At 35.3% G+C, this 23720-nt stretch overlaps 1 protein-coding gene and 1 non-coding gene across 3 annotated transcripts in view; both read left to right on the forward strand.

Annotated features, from left to right (window-relative positions):
- The window catches only part of RC3H2 (ring finger and CCCH-type domains 2), a 40810-nt gene extending 17783 nt beyond the window's left edge, over positions 1 to 23027 (forward strand). Inside the window, exons 6-21 of one of the 2 annotated variants that reach the window (XM_063082000.1) lie at positions 1579 to 1779; positions 2240 to 2372; positions 2487 to 2605; positions 3856 to 3968; positions 8568 to 8876; positions 12587 to 12801; positions 13478 to 13911; positions 14527 to 14697; positions 16910 to 17056; positions 17392 to 17605; positions 17848 to 17932; positions 18193 to 18274; positions 18376 to 18510; positions 18774 to 18881; positions 18981 to 19129; positions 19754 to 23027. In XM_063082000.1, coding sequence (XP_062938070.1) covers positions 1579 to 1779; positions 2240 to 2372; positions 2487 to 2605; positions 3856 to 3968; positions 8568 to 8876; positions 12587 to 12801; positions 13478 to 13911; positions 14527 to 14697; positions 16910 to 17056; positions 17392 to 17605; positions 17848 to 17932; positions 18193 to 18274; positions 18376 to 18510; positions 18774 to 18881; positions 18981 to 19129; positions 19754 to 19949 — 2811 coding nt within the window. In that variant the 3' untranslated portion in view covers positions 19950 to 23027. The remainder of the gene's footprint in view (positions 1 to 1578; positions 1780 to 2239; positions 2373 to 2486; positions 2606 to 3855; positions 3969 to 8567; positions 8877 to 12586; positions 12802 to 13477; positions 13912 to 14526; positions 14698 to 16909; positions 17057 to 17391; positions 17606 to 17847; positions 17933 to 18192; positions 18275 to 18375; positions 18511 to 18773; positions 18882 to 18980; positions 19130 to 19753) is intronic. The other variant, XM_063082001.1, reaches the window with a different exon arrangement.
- LOC134366273 (small nucleolar RNA SNORD90) lies at positions 2042 to 2152 on the forward strand. Its single transcript, XR_010022264.1, has one exon. It is a non-coding gene; the product is annotated as a small nucleolar RNA SNORD90 (small nucleolar RNA).
- Positions 23028 to 23720: the final 693 nt, after the last annotated feature.

Below are 23720 nucleotides of genomic sequence, written 5' to 3' on the forward strand. Positions count from 1 at the left end.
TGGTTCTTTGGGTTTGTTTTTCTGTTGTTTAGGTTGATAATTCCTCCTTTTGTTTCTTCAGTGTTCCTTTAAGTAGGATATGGAGAAATATAGATTTTTGTGACTTCTAAGTTATACTCACACTACTTTTTAAGTTATACCTAAGATTGGGTTGATTAAAATTTTGTGTCCAAACTCTTCTACAATGTATTTATAGATTCCCAAAGAGAAGTAATTGTGACCTATTAACTCTCAGATGTTAACCCGATTTTCTCATCTTCATATTTTTGGGTGCATATTACTATTGTATGATGTACAAGCAACAGAAATAAAACAACCAATGAGGTAATCTGTGGATATTTTCTTTTACCCATAAGGAAACTAAGTTTTGAGTGGTTTGAATGATTTGTCTAATCTTAAGTTTCAAAGCCTGGACTAGTATTACATGTTCTGAATCCTAACCAAGTTTCAGTTATCATTGTAGTCATTAGCAAGTTTTAGTGGTTCAGGAATAAGTGTATCATTTATTATGGAAATTATCTAGCCATGTACCTGCATGTTTGGATTATTAGACAACTTCACTAGAACATGTGAAACTCTGTAACTTTTGAATTTTTTTTTTTCTTGTCACTTACGAGAGATTAAAGATGTATATATACCCCCATGATAATTTCTGTGGTAGCAGAAAATTTCTTAATCTAATCATCATATGGTGTAGGGCTGATTATATGCCTACCCATTGGCTAAATTTCTTACTTATCTATCTTTATCTGTCTTCTGCTGCTATCAAAATGATGTTTTTTAAAACATGAATCTGGGGCCGAGCCCGTGGCGCACTTGGTAGCGTCCTGCGCTAGCAGCGCGGCGACGCTCCCGCCGCGGGTTCGGATCCTATATAGGAATGGCCGGTGCACTCACTGGCTGAGTGCTGGTCACGAAAAAGACAAAAAAAAAAAAAAAAAAAAAAAAAAAAAAAACAAACATGAATCTGTTCATGTCACTTTTCTGCTTAAAGGACCGCAGTGGCTTCACCTTCCCTTCAGGACAATAACCAAACTCGTTCATAGTATATACAAGGCCCTCTGTGATTCTTCTCTGGCCTTGTATCTTAGCCTTTAACTCTCTGTGCTCTGTTCTTTCATGTTTCCATTTCACCATTCGCTGCATTTCCTAGAATTCTATTCCTCACCATTCTTTGCCTGGGAACTCCTATTCCTTCTTCAAGACTCAGATCACATAGCTTTCAGCTGGGAGAAGCCCTTTCTAAGATCCCTTTTCTTTCCTTACCAGTCAGATGTAATAGCCTTTTCTCCATGTTGCTATAGAGCCTTATTATAGCACTTTAACTGTAATTTTCTCTTTACAAGTCTCTCTTCCCTACCAGCTGCTGAACTCATTGAAGATAAGGGCTGTGTATTTAGTTATGTAAGTTCTGTTTTGTTCCAAAGAAGATTTGTGGTGAAGACATTATCTTTGTACCCTCTTTGTGTTGTGTCTGATATGTAATATATGGCTCCTCCACACCCCCTCAAAAACAAATGAATTGGTTGAGGGGAAAAAGTGCAGACCAATTCTGATGAGTTTTTTTTCCCTTTTCAGGTTACCAAAAGGGATGAAGACTCTTCCCTGATGCAGCTGAAGGAGGAATTTCGGAGTTATGAGGCACTACGCAGAGAACATGATGCCCAAATTGTTCATATTGCTATGGAAGCAGGACTCCGTATTTCACCTGAGCAGTGGTCCTCACTTTTATATGGTGACTTGGCTCATAAATCACACATGCAGTCTATCATTGATAAGGTTTGTGAAATTAGAGATGCTGATTTTATACCATTGCTGTCACATTGAAGAGTATTGGGATAATCTAAAGGGACTAAAGAGACAAACAGAGATTCCTTTGTTTTTAAATATGACTCTTACAGATTTTCTCTTATTTTTTAACTTTCGAAATAAACTCAGGGATGCAATAGGAAAGCAAATACAGGATGTTAGCATAAAAGCAAGCTAGGCTTAAAGAGTCTCATTACTTACATTCTGACCCCAGTGAGCTAATACAGCTTCTAAATAAGTTTTCTAAGTGTCTAATGATGAATTTCATAGGGCAGATTCTGAGGTGAAAATTTAATTCATCTTTGATACTCCTACTATGGAATCTGAAGACACTTGAAAACATATTAAGTATATTGACTAATTGGAAGTATTTGAATATAGATGTGTCATAAGAAGCAGAGTAAAATTTATTGTCTTTTCTGTTTATTAGCTGCAGTCTCCAGAATCATTTGCAAAGAGTGTCCAGGAATTGACAATTGTTTTGCAACGAACAGGTGATCCAGCTAACTTAAATAGGCTGAGGCCTCATTTAGAGCTTCTTGCAAACATAGACCCTAATCCAGGTATGTGGGAAAATACTCAATTGCTTATACTTTTTCTATCTTTGAGATAAATAACACAGAAGAATTATTGCTAACGAATTCTCCTCCCTCTACGCGTTTGGCCACTTATTTTAGATGCCGTTTCACCAACTTGGGAGCAGCTAGAAAATGCAATGGTAGCTGTTAAAACAGTGGTTCACGGCCTTGTGGACTTCATACAAAATTATAGTAGAAAAGGCCATGAGACGCCTCAAGTAAGTACATTTATTGCACTTCTGGCTGCTGTTATCCCTAACAGAGTTTCATCCTGACATCTTAAGCTGTTTGGTTAATGGCTTCTATGTGATTTCTCATAAATTTTTATTGTCTCTGTTCTTTTTGGAGAAACTCAGTTTTTAATGTACCTGATAAGCATTTTGTAACAGCAAGAGTTAAAAGGGTATCTTGTATATGAGTTCACTGCATTACAAAACATTTTTGACCAAGTGTAGATCATTGATTCCTTCCAAACATTTTGTTTAATTCTTTTCTACTGTAGGAAATTATCACTTTTTTCTCCATTGCTATCACCCAAATGAATTTCTGTTTGTAAACGTATGGAATTTGAATTTCCAAGATATTTTTAATGTGCTTTAGAAATTAAGATATAATCCTTTATTCTAATAATAACTTCCCTTTACTAAGTTACTGTGGGCCAGTCCCTGTGTTTAACATTTTACATATATTATTTCTAATCCTCACAGCCACCTGTAAGGTAATTACTGTTTCCAATCTGAAATTGAAAGAGGTTAAATAATATATCTAAGGTTATGTTGTCAGTAAGTAACAGAGCTAAGATCAAATCTACCTCAAAGTCTGTGATCTTTCCACTCTTCTATCCTTATTCTATTAGAAGACATTATAATTTCAAATATTAACTGCAAGTTAAATGTTTTCATCTTATTAGGGTCATAAAAATAAGAGTGACAATCTTAGATTTTGATGCAAAGTATAGCAGTTATGATGAGTTTTTAATATTCTGCCTCATTGTTTGAGGCTTAAGAGAGTTGTTACCCTCAAGTTGACAAATGTATTGGTAATTTTCACTTTCAGGAAGAATTGTATTCTACCTTTCCTGGGAAAGTTTAAGTGGTCCAAGCTTTTGACTTTTTTTAATGCTTTTTAAAATTGTTTGATTTTGGTATTAGAATTTTAAAATAGCAATAAATTGATAAGAAAACCTTTTTTTTTTTTTGTGGGCATTGTGTTGCCTTACAAATAAATGGACATAACCTTTGAACCAGTTATAGATAATCTTCAAAAGGAGTGTCTAAAATGCCATCTCAGGGTTATGCTGTATAACTCACAACAGGAAGCAATGGAATGTTAGTTGTTTCAGCACAAGAATTACTTGTCTAATGTGAAAAAGAATTAGGAGTATAATCATAAAGGTTCTAGAGTCCCAAGAGTGAATAACAACTGGAGTCTCCACTTTTCGACACATTGAATGTTTTCCTTTTTGTAGCCTCAGCCAAACAGCAAATACAAGACTAGCATGTGCCGAGATCTGCGACAGCAAGGGGGGTGCCCACGAGGAACAAATTGTACATTTGCCCATTCTCAGGAAGAGCTAGAAAAGTAAGTTTTGAGAATTCTCTGTCATATGGGTTTAATTGTTGTTGTTATTGGGAGCATCATAGATGGTCACAGTTTGTGAAGTGTTTCAAAAATGCCAGCAAATTCACATTGTAATGTTCTTTTTTTTTTTTTTTTTTTTTTTTTTTTTTTTTAATTTTATTTTGTCGATATACATTGTAGCTGATTAATGCTCCCCATCACCAAAACCTCCCTCCCTTCTCCCTCCCCCCCTCCCCCCCAACAATGTCCTTTCTGTTTGCTTGTTGTATCAACTTCAAATAATTGTGGTTGTTATATCTTCTTCCTCCCCCCCCCCCGGTTTGTGTGTGTATGTGTGTGTGTGAATTTATATATTAATTTTTAGCTCCCACCAATAAGTGAGAACATGTGGTATTTCTCTTTCTGTGCCTGACTTGTTTCACTTAATATAATTCTCTCGAGGTCCATCCATGTTGTTGCAAATGGCAGTATTTCATTCGTTTTTATAGCTGAGTAGTATTCCATTGTGTAGATGTACCACATTTTCCGTATCCACTCATCTGATGATGGGCATTTGGGCTGGTTCCAACTCTTGGCGATTGTAAAGAGTGCTGCGATGAACATTGGGGAACAGGTATACCTTCGACTTGATGATTTCCATTCCTCTGGGTATATTCCCAACAGTGGGATGGCTGGGTCGTATGGTAGATCTATTTGCAATTGTTTAAGGAACCTCCATACCATTTTCCATAGAGGCTGCACCATTTTGCAGTCCCACCAACAATGTATGAGAGTTCCTTTTTCTCCGCAGCCTCGCCAGCATTTATCGTTCATAGTCTTTTGGATTTTAGCCATCCTAACTGGGGTTAGATGGTATCTCAATGTGGTTTTGATTTGCATTTCCCGGATGCTGAGTGATGTTGAGCATTTTTTCATATGTCTGTTGGCCATTTGGATATCTTCCTTAGAGAAATGCCTACTTAGCTCTTTTGCCCATTTTTTAATTGGGTTGCTTGTTTTCTTCTTGTACACTTGTTTGAGTTCCTTATATATTCTGGATATTAATCCTTTGTCAGATGTATATTTTGCAAATATTTTCTCCCACTCTGTTGGTTGTCTTTTAACTCTTTTAATTGTTTCTTTTGCTGTGCAATGTTCTTTAGGTTACAAAACCTTTTCTTTTGATACTGTAAGGAGATTAACCTGGTTGCAAGATTGACATGTTAAGTAATTAGAACCTTTATTCAAGAGTCATATTTTGAGACCATTTTATAGGTAGAATCCATGTTTCAGCTCAGCACCTGTGCAAAACGAAAATACCCCTATGTACACTCTTACTTGCTCAGGTTCAGTTAAACATAACAGCAAAGTTTCAGGCAAAATCGTAAAACAGATACATTTTCTTTTTATGACTTTTGGTCTTGTTAGCGTTCTCTTTTCTCTGTCTTCTTTTTCTCTTTCTCTTTTCCTACGAGTAACCCCTTTTCCTTTGTGCATTTACCACAGGCATAAAAGTAAATGGATGTAAGCAAAAATTGTCCAATTTTTGTTGTTTTGCTTTTTAACCAAAACTTTCGTTATGAAGACCTCACCAAAAAATTGATCCCAGCCTTTCTACTGAACAATTGGACTGTATATCGACTCTTAGTGGACATCTCCATTTTGTTTTTAGACACTTAAACTAAGCTAATTTTCTCCTCCTGTACCATGTCCTCTACCTTCCATCTGCTCTCCCTCTGTGTCTCCTGTCTAGCCAGTCATACATTCCGTGTTATAGGAATCTTTTTTGTCAGCTGTCCTTCCTTAGCTCTTCCTCCTTAATCAGTCACCAAGTTCTGCCAGTTCAGCTTCCTGTATTTCTATATAGTCCTATATTTCTTTATAATATATAAATACTACATAAATATTTATATTGTTATATTCTAGAACTAGGATGTTGGAATCCTAGTTCCCAAATATTGCTGCATTCTGGGGAGTGTCAAAAGCCTGGGATCAACCAGCTCAACAAATATTTATAAAAGAAGATGAGCTAGGTACAATTACTCAAGGTGCTCCTAGTGGAGACAGAGGAACAGTAAACATGTAAATAAGCAATTTCAGTGATTTTTGTAGACCACGGCAAGGAATTTGGATTTTATTCTGGTTGCAACAGGAAGCCATTGTAGGGTTATATTCAAATGTAATGATGAGATTTTAATTTTGTCTTGGAAATGTCACTCTTATATCTGGATGGATGGTGACCAGTTAAACTGCTACAGTGGTCCAGGTCCTAGCACTGTAGCAATGGGAATGATGAAAAGTAGTCATATTTAGGATACATTGTGGAAGTAGAGCTGACAAGATGGACAGATTGAATATTGGTCATAAAGAAAAGAAAGGAATCAAGGATGACTCCAAGGTTTGGAGCCTGTATAATTGAGTGGTGTCTTTTACTGAGATAGGAAATTCTTTGGGGCAGAAAATCATTAGTTCTCTTGGCCACACGAAGACTGAAGTTTACTCCACATTTATGCAAGAAATGTTTGTTGAACACCTAGTATGCATAAGGCACTATATGTGCTAAAGAGAGAGAGGTACATAAGAAAAGCAAAATCCCTGTCTTATGGGGCTTATGTGGTAGTAGAGGAGGTGGACGTAATGCAAATAAATAGAAAACATAATATCTGGTAGTGATTGATGCTATAAGAAAAATGGTGAGGAGAAGGAGAATGATTGGGAAAGGGTGATCTTCTAGACAGGATAGTCTGGGACCAGCTCTCAGAGGATATGTTAGGAACAGGAACTCTTTGTCCCTTATCTCAGGAGGAGTGTGTGGTTACAGATGCAGGAAAGTTAGTAGAATTAGTTATGGAAAGACAAGTAAATCTCCTCTGGTTTCATCTATTTTCTCTCTTAAGTGGGAGACACAGTGTCATCTGCTGTGGAGGGGCTGTGGAGAGTGATGAGGGAAAGGATAATTAGAATCGGAAAATGAATTTAGCAAAGAAAAGTATGAATGAATTGTTTGGCCATTTTACATAATTGTCTATAATTTTGAAGGGAATCTAGACAGCATGGTTGCACGATTTTTCTCCAGCAACATTTAGCTGCTTGGGACCAGGCACAGAGTAAGTGAAGATTTGGGTTGGGGTTTTACCAAATGAGTTCTACAGGGGGAGTTGGCCAAGGGAGTTAAAGGTATTTACACGGGAGGGATTAATGGTAGATAGTGGATTCTAAGATGGGTAAGGAAGTGAGTGAGTATTTGAAGAAGCTCATGATTTAAAAAGACAATCAAAACATTAGTTTTTGCTTGCTAGAGCAGCCTTAAGGATTTCTGAGATTTGTCCTTTGCAGATGGAAAGCAAGGAGCATCTGGGCATTTTGTATAAGAACATCAAGAAGAATGAGGAGTAGGTTTCAAAGAGCATGTTGAGGAAAGCCCAGGGATCTTTGGGCCCCTCTATGCCACCAAATTGCTTTTCTTAAATATAGACCTGCTCATGTCCCACCTTCTTAAAGAAGTTAATCATTGGTTCCCCCAGTGTCTACAAGATGACATGTAAACTGGCCATCACCTGTTTTTCTTTTGACTTCATATTCTTATTCCTCCACCTTCAGCCAGTGCGATCTGCAAGCACTTTTATTTTATATAGTGAGCTCACACACACACACACAAGTAAGAGAGGGAGATGGAGAGAAGAGAAAGATTGAATAATGAAGCTGTTTATAGATGCTGAAGGACTAAAAGGGAAATTATTGTGAAAGTATTGCTCATCACTACCACTATTTATACTTAACTATCATATGTTTATGTATAATATTATTATCAGGCTAATTTAGGCATGTACAGTTATTACCCCAAATGTGTGTAGTCTTCTTTCTGTTCACGTCACTTAATTTTTCACCACTTTAAAATATTGGAGGGAAAATTTACTAGTACTACATTATAATGAAATCTTTCACATGTAAGTAGAAACAGATTTTCTTAAATGGAGTCCAAGATCGAATTGCTTCATGTATTAGAGTACAGCAACATTTGATCACCATAAGTAAAACTAAAAACTTAGTATCAGAAAAGGCTTTAATACAAATACTTTTTACTTTAGGTATAGACTAATCTGAAAAATATAATGCAAAATTTCTATATTTTGGTGTAATGTTTGTTTAAGAATGAGTTCTGCGTTTGTTTTATTTTTCCTTTAAAATTATATAATGCTTTAACAGTTTGGTAACAACAGAGAATACTTTCACCTCTTGCATATGTTTTATCTTTATCCTGTGTTCCCAACTAAATTTGGTACTGGTTTTTGTCATTTTTACATGGTGTACCTTATAAACCAATTATTCAAAATTTTCAAATGATCTCTTTCCAATCTCTCAAAATGCTGTTTTGAATATATGTGTACTTTTTTTGCTGTATTATTTGCCTGTGTGTTCATGTATATTACATACATCTGTGAATGGCAGATATATTTTCATGTGGCATCTCAGTAAAATTTGGTGTAGACTATATTTGATACTTACCTGAAAAAAACTTTTTTTCAAAGCTGTTTTCTTATCTTTTCCATTCCCATTTTTTTTCCTTCAGAGTAAGATTTAGTAAAATATTCATCAGTATGTTGATTGTTTTTGAAACAGGTATCGATTAAGGAACAAAAAGATCAATGCTACTGTAAGAACGTTTCCTCTTCTAAATAAAGTTGGTGTAAACAACAGTGTCACAACCACAGCCGGAAATGTCATTTCTGTCATAGGAAGTACTGAAACAACGGGGAAAATTGTTCCAAGTACAAACGGAATTTCAAATGCAGAAAACAATGTTTCCCAGCTAATCTCACGTAGTACTGACAGTACATTAAGAACTCTGGAGACTGTGAAGAAAGTGGGGAAAGTTGGCACGAATGGTCAGAATGCTGCTGGGCCTTCTGCAGATTCTGTAACTGAAAAGTAGGTATTAGATAAAATTATTAATATGAGTTCTTTATCCTTTTAGAAATGCCTGAGTATTTTTATTTATCCTGAGGAAGAGCAGTTAATCAGAATTTTTACAGAGTGATCATGTAGTAGAAAAAGCACTAAAGACCAAAAAATTTGAGTTCTATTCCTGGCTCTGCAACTGCGTACCTCCGTGAACTTGGAAAGTCATTTCAACTCTGGATTTTTTTTTCCCTTAACTCTACAATGAAGAGGTAGGACTGGAATTGGGTTCTTTGACACCTTGTTTCCTTGAACTTTAGGATTGATTCCATAGAGGTGCCAGAAAGGAATTAAGTAGAAACCTAAGCAGGTGAGATGCTGAGCCTCTACCCCTGTTTCAATCAGAGCATTTTCACTTTATTTATACTTTCTAATGATGTATAGAGGAGTTAAGTGGGAAAGAGTTTGGAGCCAAACTCTCTGGACTCAAGTTCTGGCTCACTGTTTCCTAAGCTGTTTGCTCTTAGGCTAGTTACTTAATCTGCCCTCCTCAATTTATTCATCCATAAAATTAGAATTATTATAGTACCTACTTCATATGTTGGTTGTAAGGATTGAATGAGTTAATACTGCATTGTGCTTTGAACAATGCCTAGCAGACAGTAAGCCCTTTGTTAGTATTAATACCATTATTGTTGGGTGTCACTGTAAGAGTTCATCTGGTGAAGGGTTTGGTGCATTAAGAAAAAAGTTTTAAAACTTTCAGATGATCTGAAAAGTTACTTTCAACTCTAAAATCTCATGCATTGTTTTGGGGTTTAAAATCTTGAGTCAAAGCATGAGCAGATTTTGTTGCCCATAAATAGTCTGTCAGTATCTATTATCTGCTTGCTAGGAAAAAAGCATTATGTTAGGTACACAGTAAACTGTTAGTGATTTCATGTAATAAATGATGAGTAGGTAAGCAGTAATATTCTCTACTTCTGCAGTCAGCATGTCATAGGGGAAATTGTTTATTAAAGGACTTTTATGATTTTCCTGGGAGAGGTTTTAGAAAAATTATATTAGAGAACATTGTCTGGTTAGCAAATGTTGACTTGCATATTCATTCTGAGTTCTGTTTTTGGCACTATTGGAAATACATGAGATATAAGATATTTCTGCCTTTAAGGGATTTGTGATGATATAGTTGTGGAGACAGCATTTACGCAAAGGAGGCAATGCTGGAATTGGATTAAAGGACAGAAAAATTTTATATTGCTGGGATAAATGTGGGAGAAGATTTCAAAAATAAAAAGAACAAAGCATGGGTTAAGTTTGTGGATAATTATATGCATTATAGAGGAGACCAGCCTTTTAGAACTAAAGGTTTATATGAGGGGCTAGTGTAAAATAAGATTAATTAGATAGTTTGGCACCAGATTATGGAGACCTTATTTAAATATGTTTAGGAGATAAGGTTTTGAAGGGTTTTGGCAAAGTAATGTTGTAAAATTATTATATTCATACAGTGGAATATCATTCAGCCATCAAAAGGGAATGACGTACTATTACATTCTACAATATGGATGAACCTTGAAAACATGCTGAATGAAAGAAGCCAGATACAAAAGGCCCTATGTTACATGATTCTGTTTATGTGAAATGTCAAAAATAGGCAAATCCATAGAGACAGAAAGTAGATTAATTGTTGCTAGAGTCTGAAGGTGGGGACGGGAATGGGGAGTGAGTGGATAGGAGTGACACCTGAGCTAATGGATAGGAGTGACACCTGAACCAACAGATAGGAGTGACACCTGAGCCAACGGATAGGAGTGACACCTGAGCTAATGGATACATGTTTCTCTTAGGGGTGATTAAAATGTTGCAGAATTAGATAGTGGTAATAACTGGACAACTTTGTGAATAGACTGAAAACCATTGAATTGTACACCTTAAAGGGATGAATTATATCTCAATTTTTTTTAAAAAATGGACTAGGGAAAAATACTTTTTAAAATAAATTAATTTATTCTTTCAAATATTATGGATCATCTAATATGTACCAAACACCAAGCCAGTTGGCATAGCTAATGAAAGTGAATTAGATATATTCCCTGCTGAGGAGGGTCTTGCAGTGTAATTTGGGACATAGTCATGTAAACAAATATTATGTAATATACTCTGAAAGGTTCTATAATGGTGGTGTGGTTCATGTGTTAATGGAACACAGGAAAAATGATAACTAATCCTACAGGGAGGTGTTGTTGAAAGTTTTTTGGTGGTGAAGTGATGACACCTGAGCTAGTTCCAAAACTATGGATAGTAAGGAAGGAGGGGCTTCCTGGATAGAGATAGGAGCACAGGCAAAACAATGAAGATATGAAAGAGACTTCAGGGAAGGAGAGCCCGGAATCCTGAAAGTCATCTAGGATATATATCTAGTAATCTAGCTCTCTGAACAGTAAGTGACTAAATATTAGCTTTTTCCTTAAGTCTGATTTTTTGGAATACTTTGCATGATTTCATGAGGCTGTGAATGTTTACCTTGTCATGGATTTTGGTGCCTTTTTCCTGATAAGTCTAATAATTCGCCATTTCAGGGTATATAATATTTTGACACAGAAAGACTAGATAATTTATGTAAAGCACTAAGCATAGTGCCTGGACTGTACTAAATAACTACTAAATAAATATTAGTTATTATTATAAGGAAATCCTAATCATTTTTCTTGTTGCCTCTATTTAACTTGTTTAAAGAATAAGCACAGCCCTAAAATATCTTTAAGCCAATACATTTGTACCTACTGTTATTACACACAGTTCCTTAGTTATTTTCTACATTTCAATTCACAATTACACATAGAAGTAAGTATCTGTTAGAATAATCTGCTGTGCTAGACTTAAAGGCAGCCCGTACACCTTGTTGTTAATACTCTAGCTTTAAAAGGACTTATCTAGTTTCAGAAAAACCCTCTAATCTAGTTGGAATGAACTGTATTGAATTCTCAAGTAATAAACAAGATCATTTTCTTGAGTCACCACATATCTAAATCTTTGTCAAAGTTTAACTTCTTAAATGGAGATAAGAAAGTCATAATAAGATTTTCTGTAGCTGATTATTTGCTGACTCAACCAAATGCATTCTTTTATGTTAAAAAAATAAAAGTTTGTATATTATGCAACAATTTAATGAGTTGCCATTTTATTAGAATTTCATTCATCCAACAGATAATTACTAAGTACCTCCTGTGTGCCAGGAACTTCTAGATGCTGAGGATACAAACAAAATAGAAAAAAATGGCCTTTCCTCCAGTAGTTTACATTTCAGCTAATCTAACTCCTCCTCACAGAGAACTCTTTTCTTTTTTTTTTTTTTTTTTTTTTACCATGTTTGTCTTCTTTGTCGCAGAGAATTCTCCTGGTGGACTGTATTATTTCTGTTGGGAACTTATTGAATGGTAACTCTTTTTTATTTCCAGTAGGAAAAACCTTTGTTTAAAGAATGGGTTAAAAGGGACTGATGGATCACATTAATGCCTGGGATTCGTTATCATTTCTTGTTGCCCTCACCAGAATATGAAATCTGTTATTATGATTCTGTGAATTAGGAGTGTAAGGTGGCAGTGAAATATGTTGCCCTACTTGTCACTGTGGAAATATCTGAAGTGTTTTCTATTAGTGGTTTCACTGAATAATTTTATGAAAAATGTCTACTGAGGAAGACTTATCCTTTGCCCTTTGTTAAATTCTCTCTCCAGTAAAATTGGTTCTCCACCCAAGACTCCTGTAAGTAATATAGTGGCTACCTCAGCTGGGCCCTCTAATGTGGGAACAGAGCTGAATTCTGTGCCTCCAAAATCCAGCCCATTTCTAACTAGAGTACCAGTATATCCTCAACATTCTGAAAACATTCAGTATTTTCAAGATCCAAGAACTCAGATACCCTTTGAAGTCCCCCAGTACCCGCAGACAGGTAAGTAATTTTAGACAACTCTAAGAAAAAAACTGTAATCTAACATTCGTTTCCCTTAGATAAATGAGTGAATCATTTATATCTATTTAGAATATCTGCATTAAAAAATTAATCCCTTGGATTATATGAACCATAAATTTTCTTTCTGCCCTAAGAATCTGAGATTCTATATCCTGATAGTTTTAAGGTTGTCATTTCTATTAATCGAGTAATTAGGGTCCATGACTGAGCTTTGGGAGGTTCTGTAAATCCCACAAAATGGTATACAAAATGTTTTGTTTATGTATGTGTATGTATAATTTTGGAAGGAAAGTGAACAATTTATATAGATTTTGAAAGAGATTTTTTAATCTCTACTCCCAAAAAGGTTAATAAGAATCAATGATATGAGTAAGTACTTAATTCAAAACCTGTGGCAATAGGTGCCCTGGAAGGAAATTTACCAGCCATATGTTAATAGTTCTGTCATATGTTTTTAAGGAGTAGTATTAAATGTTAATGATTTTCATATAGTGATATCTTGAAAATATGTAGCTTCTTTATAAAGCAGAGTAGCTAAGGTAAAGTTCAAAGTTTATTATATTTTCCCACTTAAAGGCTGCTTTAGACTTAAACCATGATAAAATGTTGGATTTTACTGATATTACTTTAAATATTTCTCTTTCTAATTTTCAAGGATACTATGCACCACCTCCAACGGTACCAGCTGGTGTGGCTCCCTGTGTTCCTCGCTTTGTGAGGTCCAATAATGTTCCAGAGTCCTCCCTCCCACCTGTTTCCATGCCATATGCTGATCATTACAGTACATTTTCCCCTCGAGATCGAATGAATTCTTCTCCTTACCAGCCTCCTCCTCCGCAGCCATATGGACCAGTTCCTCCAGTACCTTCTGGAATGTATGCTCCTGTGTATGACAGCAGGCGCATCTGGCGCCCACCTATGTACCAACGAGATGACATTATTAGAAGCAATTCTTTACCTCCAATGGATGTGATGCACTCATCTGTCTATCAGACGTCTTTACGGGAAAGATATAACTCATTAGATGGATATTATTCAGTGGCTTGTCAGCCACCAAGTGAACCAAGGACAACTGTGCCTTTACCAAGGGTAAGTGATGATGAAAACAGGAATGTTTTACTATAGTGTAGTAGTTAAGAGCGCAATGTGTGCAGTCACACCGGTGACCCAGGTATATATATCCTGGTTCCTCGACTGACTAATTACATGACTTACAAAAGTTATTCGACCTCCCTTTGCCTCAGTTTTTTCATCTGTTTGGTGGAAATAATAGTAATACCTACCTCATAGGGGTATTGTGAGAATTTAATTTTAAAAAAAAGCTTTTAGAATTGGGCCTGATACATATTAATGCTCAATACATGTTATGTTTGGATAGGAAACTGATGGGAAGGTAAAAAGAAATCTCAAAAATAAAAGGACAGGGCCTTTTTTCAGTATCTCCGCATATGAGCAAATGACTTTCCTAAACCAGAAGAGTGAGTGATCAGAGTTTACTTTTAAAATCAGTCGAATGAATAAATATTAACCTTTTTGTTCAAGTGTGTAGAGAATAGATGAGGGCAACTTCCCTGCTGTATTTTTTTTTTTTTTTTTTTGGTCCCAATAACATCATAAACTATTTACATTATTTTCACAGAGCATAGTTAAATTTATTCACCACTCCTTAGATAATTAAGATTGTTTCTTTTATCCTTCCCTTAGGAACCTTGTGGTCATTTGAAGACCAGTTGCGAGGAGCAGATAAGAAGAAAGCCAGATCAGTGGGCACAGTACCACACTCAGAAAGCACCTCTTGTTTCTTCAACTCTTCCTGTGGCAACACAGTCACCAACACCACCTTCTCCTCTGTTCAGTGTAGACTTTCGAACGGATGTAAGAAAGGTTTTAATCTCTTGATATTATTGCAGGGATAGGTCTAACAGCTGACTTCAGATTATTCACTCCAAGCAGGGTTAGCTATTTTGGAAATTTTGCAAAGGTTTGGTGTGCAGTTGAATGTAGTTCAGTAAACATTGAATATATAAGCACTGTGGCTAGATGTTGAGACCATTAAGGCACAGTCCTTTATCTACCAAAGATTAAAAATCTGGGATGGCTGGTTAGCTCAGTTAGTTATACACCAAGGTCAAGGGTTCAGATGTCTTTGCCAGCCAGCCACCCAAAAAAAAAGAAAAATTGCAGAATCTTTCCAACAGTATAGTTATTGTTTTTATGGTTTTATTAATAATAAGATTTATATCTATTGTTTATTGAGCACCTACTTATGCCAGGAACTGTTAAGTATTTACATAAAGCTATTTTATTTTATTCTCACAATAACCTTAGGGGGCAGGTATTATCCATATTCTACAGACTAGGAATCCTACTCAGAGAAGTTAAGTAATCTGCCCAAGATCTTTCAGCTGGGATTTGAATCATGGTCTATCTGAGGCATTTCTTCTCTACTTCATAAGAGGTGCAGAAATGCCTACTGTATTATCCATGCTGTTTACATCATGGCATTGCAAGTTTTTGTTCCAGGATGTTTAACCTGGTGTTTTTAGTACTATATTAGAGAAAACTGTTAATTTTTTATTTTTTATTTATTTATTTATTTATTTTTTTGTCCTTTTCGTGACCGGCACTCGGCCAGTCCTATATAGGATCCGAACCCGCGGCGGGAGCGTCGCAGCGCTCCCAGCGCCGCACTCTACCAAGTGCGCCACAGGCTCGGCCCAAAACTGTTAATTTTTTTAAAAATTTCTTCTGATTTTTTTCCCATCCCCAGAAGTTGTGATATAAAAAATTTTTTTTGAAATTAAAATAAAAATAAAAATAGAAGACATTATTAAGGCAGAGACTAGAACAGTGGTTACCCGAGACTGTGGAGGGAAAGGGGGAAGGGAAAATGGGGAGAGGTTGGCAAAAGGGTACAAAATTACAATTAGATAGTAGGAATAAGTTCTGGTGTTCTGTTGCACAGTAGAGTGACTATAAAAATAAATTTTTTTTTTATGTTTTCATTGTGAAAACTTTTGAACATTTGCACATGTAGACAGAATAGTATAATAAATTCCATGTACCCATTGCCCAGCTTCCACAGTGGTCAACTAGGCCAATCTTGTTTCATTTGTAGCCCCTTTTCTCACTGGATTATTTTGAGGTAATCCTAGGCATTATATTTTTTCATCCATGAATATGAGAGTACTTCAGAAAGTTCATGGAAAGATTTGTATTATCTTTTAATTCTTCTTTTTGCAGACTTTTAAGTACCTCATATTTCAATAAGCATTGAATTTTAAAACTAGATTTAAATCTGATCAAACTTAGACTTCAGAGCAGTTAAACATCTTGGTAACAGTGACAGAGCTGTCACTTGCTTGACAGAAAAGTGTATTTTCATTTTTTAGATTCTATGCTTTAGGAAATGAGTATTTCCTTGAGATTCAGATCTGCTATCAGCTAACAGTATGACTTGGGACAAGTTATTTAACCTTTTTGGCCTTGAGTGTCCTTATTTGTATAATTAAGCTAGATTTAATGATTCTTACAACTTTAGTATTATGGTCATATAGTATTCCTTATTCACAGTCCCTTTAAAATTTATTCACTTCCCCTTCTAGCTCCAGAGCCTTCTTTGAGTTCCTTTTGTTCTTTATTTAATATTACGTGGATCAGTGTTGTTTCCTTGTTTGCACCTTTTCTTTTCTCAAGAAAATTATAAACTCCTTTGGTACATAGACTCTGATCTTTCTGTCTGTGTGTGCATGTCTGTGTATTTGTTTTCTTTTGCTCTTTCTCATTTTTTTTTGGAACACCCCATGCCATGTTCGTAGCTTGCTATAAATATTTGTTGATTGGTTGTGATAGTTATCAGTCAGGAGTTCCTTGTGTGCAATTAAAGGATAAGGTAAAAAGAGAAAGCATGCTCTTTTCTGTTGTGTAAATACTATTTGTTGCTTAGAACAGTTTTCTATATTAGTTATTTAAGGAGTATAATTGTTCTCTGTGAAGTCCTCTGAAGTCTATAATAGTTACTTTATGTTAGTTACAAGCTTATAAATTGAAGTTTCTTACTAATTGGCTTTTTTTTTTTTTAAACCAGTTCTCTGAGAGTATGAGTGGTACAAAATTTGAAGAAGATCATCTTTCCCATTATTCTCCCTGGTCTTGTGGCACCATAGGCTCCTGTATAAATGCCATTGATTCAGAGCCCAAAGATGTAATAGCTAATTCAAATGCTGTGTTAATGGTATGATGTTGCCGGGTGAGAGGGTTGAAGGGGGGAAGATAATGCATGTTGCCTCAAGTTTTGTAATGAATGCTTTTATCTTTATATTCTTGCTATGTATAACTTATTTGTACGCAACAGGGTTATATTTATGTGAGTCACAAATTGCATTTAATATTTAAATTATTTGAGCATACTTTGATGGTTTATATACTTGTTGGATTATCATTGAGATCTAGACTTAGTGTTAAATTTACCAGAGAACTTAATTACGTGTCTTTTAATAGCATATACTTGTATTACTAGCTGAAGTAATTGCCAGAAGTCCTTTTATTGATTTTCTTTGGTTTATGCAGGACCTGGACAGTGGAGATGTTAAAAGACGAGTGCATTTATTTGAAACTCAGAGAAGGACAAAAGAAGAAGACCCAATAATTCCCTTTAGTGATGGACCCATCATCTCAAAATGGGGTGCAATTTCCAGATCTTCTCGTACAGGTTACCATACCACGGATCCTGTCCAGGCCACTGCTTCCCAAGGAAGTGCAACTAAGCCCATCAGCGTATCAGGTAATCCATTTAACTGATACCTAGCCTAATGTTTTCTAGGCACTGTGCTTTTTAATTCCCAACCTGTGAGATAGAGAACATACCCCTTCATTTAACACCCATAGTAAATTCAGTACTAAATGGTTTAACCAGAATCAGATGGCTAGTGAGATAAAATACAGATCTTTTTTAAAAATTATACATTCACATTTATATACTGATTTTTTACTTTTCTGATCATTGTTGCTTCTACATTTCTACAGATTATGTCCCTTATGTCAATGCTGTTGATTCAAGGTGGAGTTCATATGGCAACGAGGCCACGTCATCAGCACACTATATTGAACGGTAATGTTGCTCTTCATTCTTTAGGATTCTCTGTTTTCAGACTTGTGTGTATCTTCAAAGTACAAATCCTAACCCCCAATTGTTCATGATATGTGTTTTGCTATGTGAACTATATAACAGATTTCTGAAAAATTTTTACTTTTACATTTGGAGTAATAACTGAAACTTTCAAGGTTGATTACATAAAACATGTAGTCACTACTGCTTTAGTTGCTTCACTTATTTCACTTTTATTACAATAAACATATTTCTCTTTAAAGGGACAGATTCATTGTTACTGATTTATCTGGTCATAGAAAGCATTCCAGTACTGGAGACCTTTTAAGCATTGAACTTCAGCAGGTATGCTCTATGTAACTTGGCTCTGAATTTTTAAAAAGTAGAATGACAGTTGAAAGCTATGATTGGAAGTTAACTGTATTCTTTTTTCTCTCCTTTTATAGGCCAAGAGTAACTCATTACTTCTTCAGAGGGAAGCCAATGCTCTGGCCATGCAACAGAAGTGGAATTCCCTGGATGAAGGCCGTCACCTTACCTTAAATCTTCTAAGCAAGGAAATTGAACTGAGAAATGGAGAGGTAAAGAAACTGAATCTCTCAGCTTCGTGCTTAATGTATTTGTTTTCTGCTGCTGCTTGTTGGTTTATATCATCACTTAGTGCATTTTAGTGTGCCTTTTTCTGATGGATGATTACTTTTAAAAATTACAGTAGAAATAAAATTGTAGTCCCAGATTTTTTTAAAAGTAATTCTTTAGTTAAATCGTTGGGATTCCCATTTTAATTTAAAAGGGAAACCCCAGGTTCCAGAGGTATAAATTCATTGTTTTTCCTATTTTATAGAGTGATTATACAGAAGATGCAACAGATACTAAGCCCGATAGGGATATTGAATTAGAGCTTTCAGCACTTGATACTGATGAACCTGATGGACAAAACGAACAAATTGAAGTACGTACCATAGTTAGATGATTAGGAGGCTTTGTTCCATTGGGAATTAAAAAATATAAAACATTTTGATACTAAAGGATTAACATTTTGTTTTCTTAGGAGATCCTGGACATACAACTTGGTATCAGTTCTCAAAATGATCAGTTGCTGAATGGAACAGCAGTGGAAAATGGTCATCCAGTCCAGCAGCACCAAAAGGAGCCACTGAAGCAGAAGAGACAGAGTTTAGGTGAAGACCATGTGATTCTGTGAGTGTTAGACAGAAAATTCATAACCAGTGGGCATAGGGCGTGAATATTTAAAGAGAAGTATGTGGCTTTATGCTGTGAGGGGAAGATCTTATACCTTACTTAGGGGAATGATTTGGTCAGTCTGGATTTTTAGAGTAGAAGAGGTAAATTTAAACCATATTGTTAATATGGTTCATTTTAATAGCCTAAAACTTATTTTTGTTGGGATAAAAGTTAGTTTGTGCTCCAGCATCAGGTTATACACTTCTTCAATCTAGTAGCGAAACTTCTAGACTACAAAGTAGAGAATTAAAACCTAGATTAAGGGTTTCTCTTTTTAAAAGTCACGTTAGGTTTTCTTGGCTATAAAATTGCTGTTTTTTATAATTATTGCCAAAAATATGGGCTTAATCTTAAATTTGTAGTTTGTATGGCCTTTAACCAGTATTTTAATTTTTTATTATAATTTTTGAAAAATGGGACTTTTTTAGTGACTTCTGTTACTTTTTAGTGTTAAAGACATGCATTTGCTCTAGAGGCTCTTAAAGCTTGATATGGCTTTCATTAGCATGTATGGTTACTCTTAAAAGTTTTCACTTAAAGCCAATTTATTTTAATGTCTCTCAATTTATTTTCTCTCAGGGAGGAGCCAAAAACAGTTCTGCCGGTAACTTCTTGCTTTAGCCATCCACTCCCAGTGTCTATTAGCAGTGCAAGTTGCCTTCCCATCACCACATCTGTCAGTGTTGGCAACCTCATTCTGAAAACTCATGTTATGTCTGAAGATAAAAACGACTTTTTAAAACCTGTTGTAAATGGGAAGATGGTTAACAGCTGAAAGGAGGTTCATCTTTCAAATTTGTGACCACTCCATGGAAGCATTTACACTAGCTTTTTATATATATAATATATATTATATAATGTATATTTTTTTTAAAAAAAAAGATATTACTGGGGGCATCCATTTCCTGTGGACTCTTTGATACTTCAAGCCCTCTTGCATTAGCATTATGAAAAAAAAAAAAAAGAAAATTTACTTTACTAGGGTAACACGTTCACTTTCCAGAAGTGATTGGAATTTGGACAACATTTAACTTAAGCTTCAAGCAGCTTTTTATGAGTTTGTAGCAATCCGGTGCAGTAACTGAGCCATTTCCTATTTTAAATGGCTTCTATAGAAAATTAACAACTCAGTTATTAAACTAGCAGGATCCTACAATGATACATCTAGTGAAAGTAGACTTAATTAACTTATTTATTTCTATTTTATGTTTCATTGAGAGAAATTTCCATCCCATTCCAGCTGCTTTATTTATCTTTTTCATGGGACTTTGCATGGATTTTTTTTTTTCTTCTTTTTCTTTTGAAGAATGGAGTTTGATGTTCTTACCATAGAATTTTTACAGGGTTATATACTAGCTTTCTTTACTGCATTATATGTTGGAGTGTGGTGCAGTGCTTTTATCTGTAGCATTTAATTTTTTTAAAAAAATTTTCCATTTTTCAAGAATAGTCTCTGCTTTGTTAATATTTATACACAGGCTACTTGTTGAAGTAATTAATTAAAAATATAACCAAGTGCCTAAGTCTTTCAGCTGATGTACTAGATATTAAATTCTCCTAAGTTATGCAGAATCGTTTTTACAATTTTGATAAATTATGCACTAATGTAATGGCAGTTTTTTAAAATGCAGATTTAAGCCTGTACATTATTGAATCTGATGACTTGGCAAAAGTATCAGGTGCTTTCAGCTTTCTTGAGAAAACCCTGTATGTAGCGTTTGCACTGACTAACAAGATGGTATTGCTGGGTTTTTTAATTTAAACTAATTAATTTGGATGTTCTTTGCATTATCTTGGTTAAATATTGTTTATTGTTACTTCATGTTGCAGTTTAATTTTCCTTGTTTTCCAACTGTTGGGTTGATAAGATTATGAACCATGTAATAGTAGTACATTGGCTAACATTTATTCATACTTAAAAACGTAAATAATTTCTGCTCTGCTAAAATACGACTGAAATTGTTTTGACTTGGCATCTGAAAGTATGCAGTATGTTCAACCAGCCATGCCCCAGATTTGTGGGAGGTATTTTATTGAAACCTGAATTTCAGTCAACATTTGAAAACAAAAGCTGGGCATTCCTTCCTGGTGATCTCACCTATAGTTTGTCTTTTTGTTTTTCTTCCATTTCTTTAAGATTAGTTTGACTTTTGTTATTATTTTTTTAATTAACTTCTGTGAAGTTGTTTACTCTGAAAATTGTACTGGAATATTTTAAGCCAAGCTGATCTTTCACCAGGTGTACTGTATGTAAGGGCTTTTCCTGCTAGCAAGATGCTTAAACAGGATCATGTTATTGGTCGTCTGAGCTATTTAGTTGTTTTACAAAACCACAACATTGTATCAGATAAGATTTTGATAAAAGTTTTGTGCACATTTCCAGGGGTGGGAGGGTTGACATTTCCCTGAAATTTCTTGATCAGAATGAATAAATACTGGTGTTTGATACCTGTCTTAATGAACATGCTCATAAGGTGACTGATAAGTTGTAAATATACCTGAAAAACAAAGGGGTAGTTTTGATATTCTGGTGTCAGTATGGAAGATCTTACACATTTATTTAATATTCATTTGTTTGAAGATGTTTGTTTGTAACATAACAGCACAGTAGCCTTGACTTAGTTTCCTTTGGTTAGTACTGTACCTTTTTGCCATGGCCAGTGCTCCCCATCCCTACAATGACATTTTATTTATTTCACTCTGTAACCTGAAATGAATAGGAATAAGAGTTTTAAACCATGTTACATTAACTTATTTCTGACATTATAAATTAGCCTACAATATTACATGAACATGATTGTTATATAATTTATGAGAACCTTTCTATAAATATGCGCTTATTACATTTGAAATGCTTCCAATGTACTTTATTTGCTGTTTGTAATTCCAAAAAGGATATGCAAACCAGTCTGTATTTCATGGATATTTAATAGTGAGATCTTCCATGTTGAAGGTAATGTATTTTTTTTTAAGATTTTAAAATTGCTATTTTGTTACAAAATAGAGACCTATTAACAGTTTGAGAGCTCCTTATGTGCCCTCAGGGAAAGAACCCTCTGTGCAACAGAACTACACAAAACATCTTCAGCACGTTCTGAGGGTGAATATATACTACATAAATTGATCTTGTGTATTTAATGTTATCTTTTTAATTTTAAAATTGAAATTTTGAAACTTGGTTGTGCTCTGCTGGAGGGGGTTAGGATAAACTGCTTAGGTGTTTGCCTACTTGTCCAGTGAAATTACATTTGCATCAGTGTATGTGTATACCCACCAACCTTATTGGTATGGCTCAGAACATTTATACTAAAATAATGCTTGTCTTGCAGCAGGTGATCCCATAAAACAGTAACACCCTGTTCTTAAAAACTTACTCTTTCTCGCTAACAGCATAGGAATTATTTCTGTGTTGAGGTTACTCTATATTACATCATTTCTCTGTGTACTGGCCACTTTCTGTCATAGTGGGTTTTATGTGAAGTAAAGCCATTGTTTCTGTCACTTTAGAAGAAAGCAATCCATCTGATCCTTCTTCAAAATGGTACCTACTGATATCATAGAGGAAAATACTACAAATAAGACCGAGGATGTGACTTTTTAAAATTGGGGCATTTCCTGTCATTTGACCCTTTTACCAACATGTCATGATGTACATGTTTAGAATCATAGTATACAAAGCAATAGGAGAGGAAATTTGCAATGTTGGTAACTAAACTGTATATGTTGCCTACGGTCTAGTCAGGAAAAAGTAGACTGAGGTCTGGAAAGCAGGAAAGGGTGTGTGTGTGTGTGTGTGTGTGTGTGTGTGTGTGTGTGTGTGTGTGTGTGTGTGTGTGTGTGTGTGTGTGTGTGTGTGTGTGTGTGTGTGTGTGTGTGTGTGTGTGTGTGTGTGTGTGTGTGTGTGTGTGTGTGTGTGTGTGTGTGTGTGTGTGTGTGTGTGTGTGTGTGTGTGTGTGTGTGTGTGTGTGTGTGTCTTTTTCAGCATCTAAGTCCCATTTCAAAGTTCATGTGCCTCATTCAGTTTCTGTGGATGTAGCATCAGTAGTTCTCTTTTATAGTCTCATTTCATTTTATGAATTCTGAGAAAGTTACATATATGTTTTTTCTATTTGGTACCTGAACAGAACAGATTCCTTTGCCCTTGCTGCAGTGACTGACTGACTTTCAATGTCATATGATGAACCAGTGTCATACATGAAAGTTGTGCACTGTAATTTTCAAGAGAAGGTAGTTCATTAGGCCAGTGGCACTGAGTTTTTTTCCCCTAATAGCTATTTACTGTAGTAAGAGAATAATAAAAGAAACCTCCAACACTAGAACTGAAATTTTCCATTTGTATGGATCTAGTCACTTTCGCTCAGATTTCAAGTTGATGCTAAGTATATAAAGCACATCCCAGTTTTATATGATGCCTTGAGAAAATTACAGGGCACACAGCAATTTGTAGAAATTTCAAGTGGGATTATTTAAACATTTGAAAAATTGTTTTTAGGAACCATCTAGCTTGCCTTTGCATTTTAGGTGTTAAAGCCAATGTCTTGGTAAC

The sequence above is a fragment of the Cynocephalus volans genome, chromosome 17 (genome assembly GCF_027409185.1).
Source record: "Cynocephalus volans isolate mCynVol1 chromosome 17, mCynVol1.pri, whole genome shotgun sequence".
In the NCBI taxonomy this organism is placed as follows: Eukaryota; Metazoa; Chordata; class Mammalia; order Dermoptera; family Cynocephalidae; genus Cynocephalus; species Cynocephalus volans.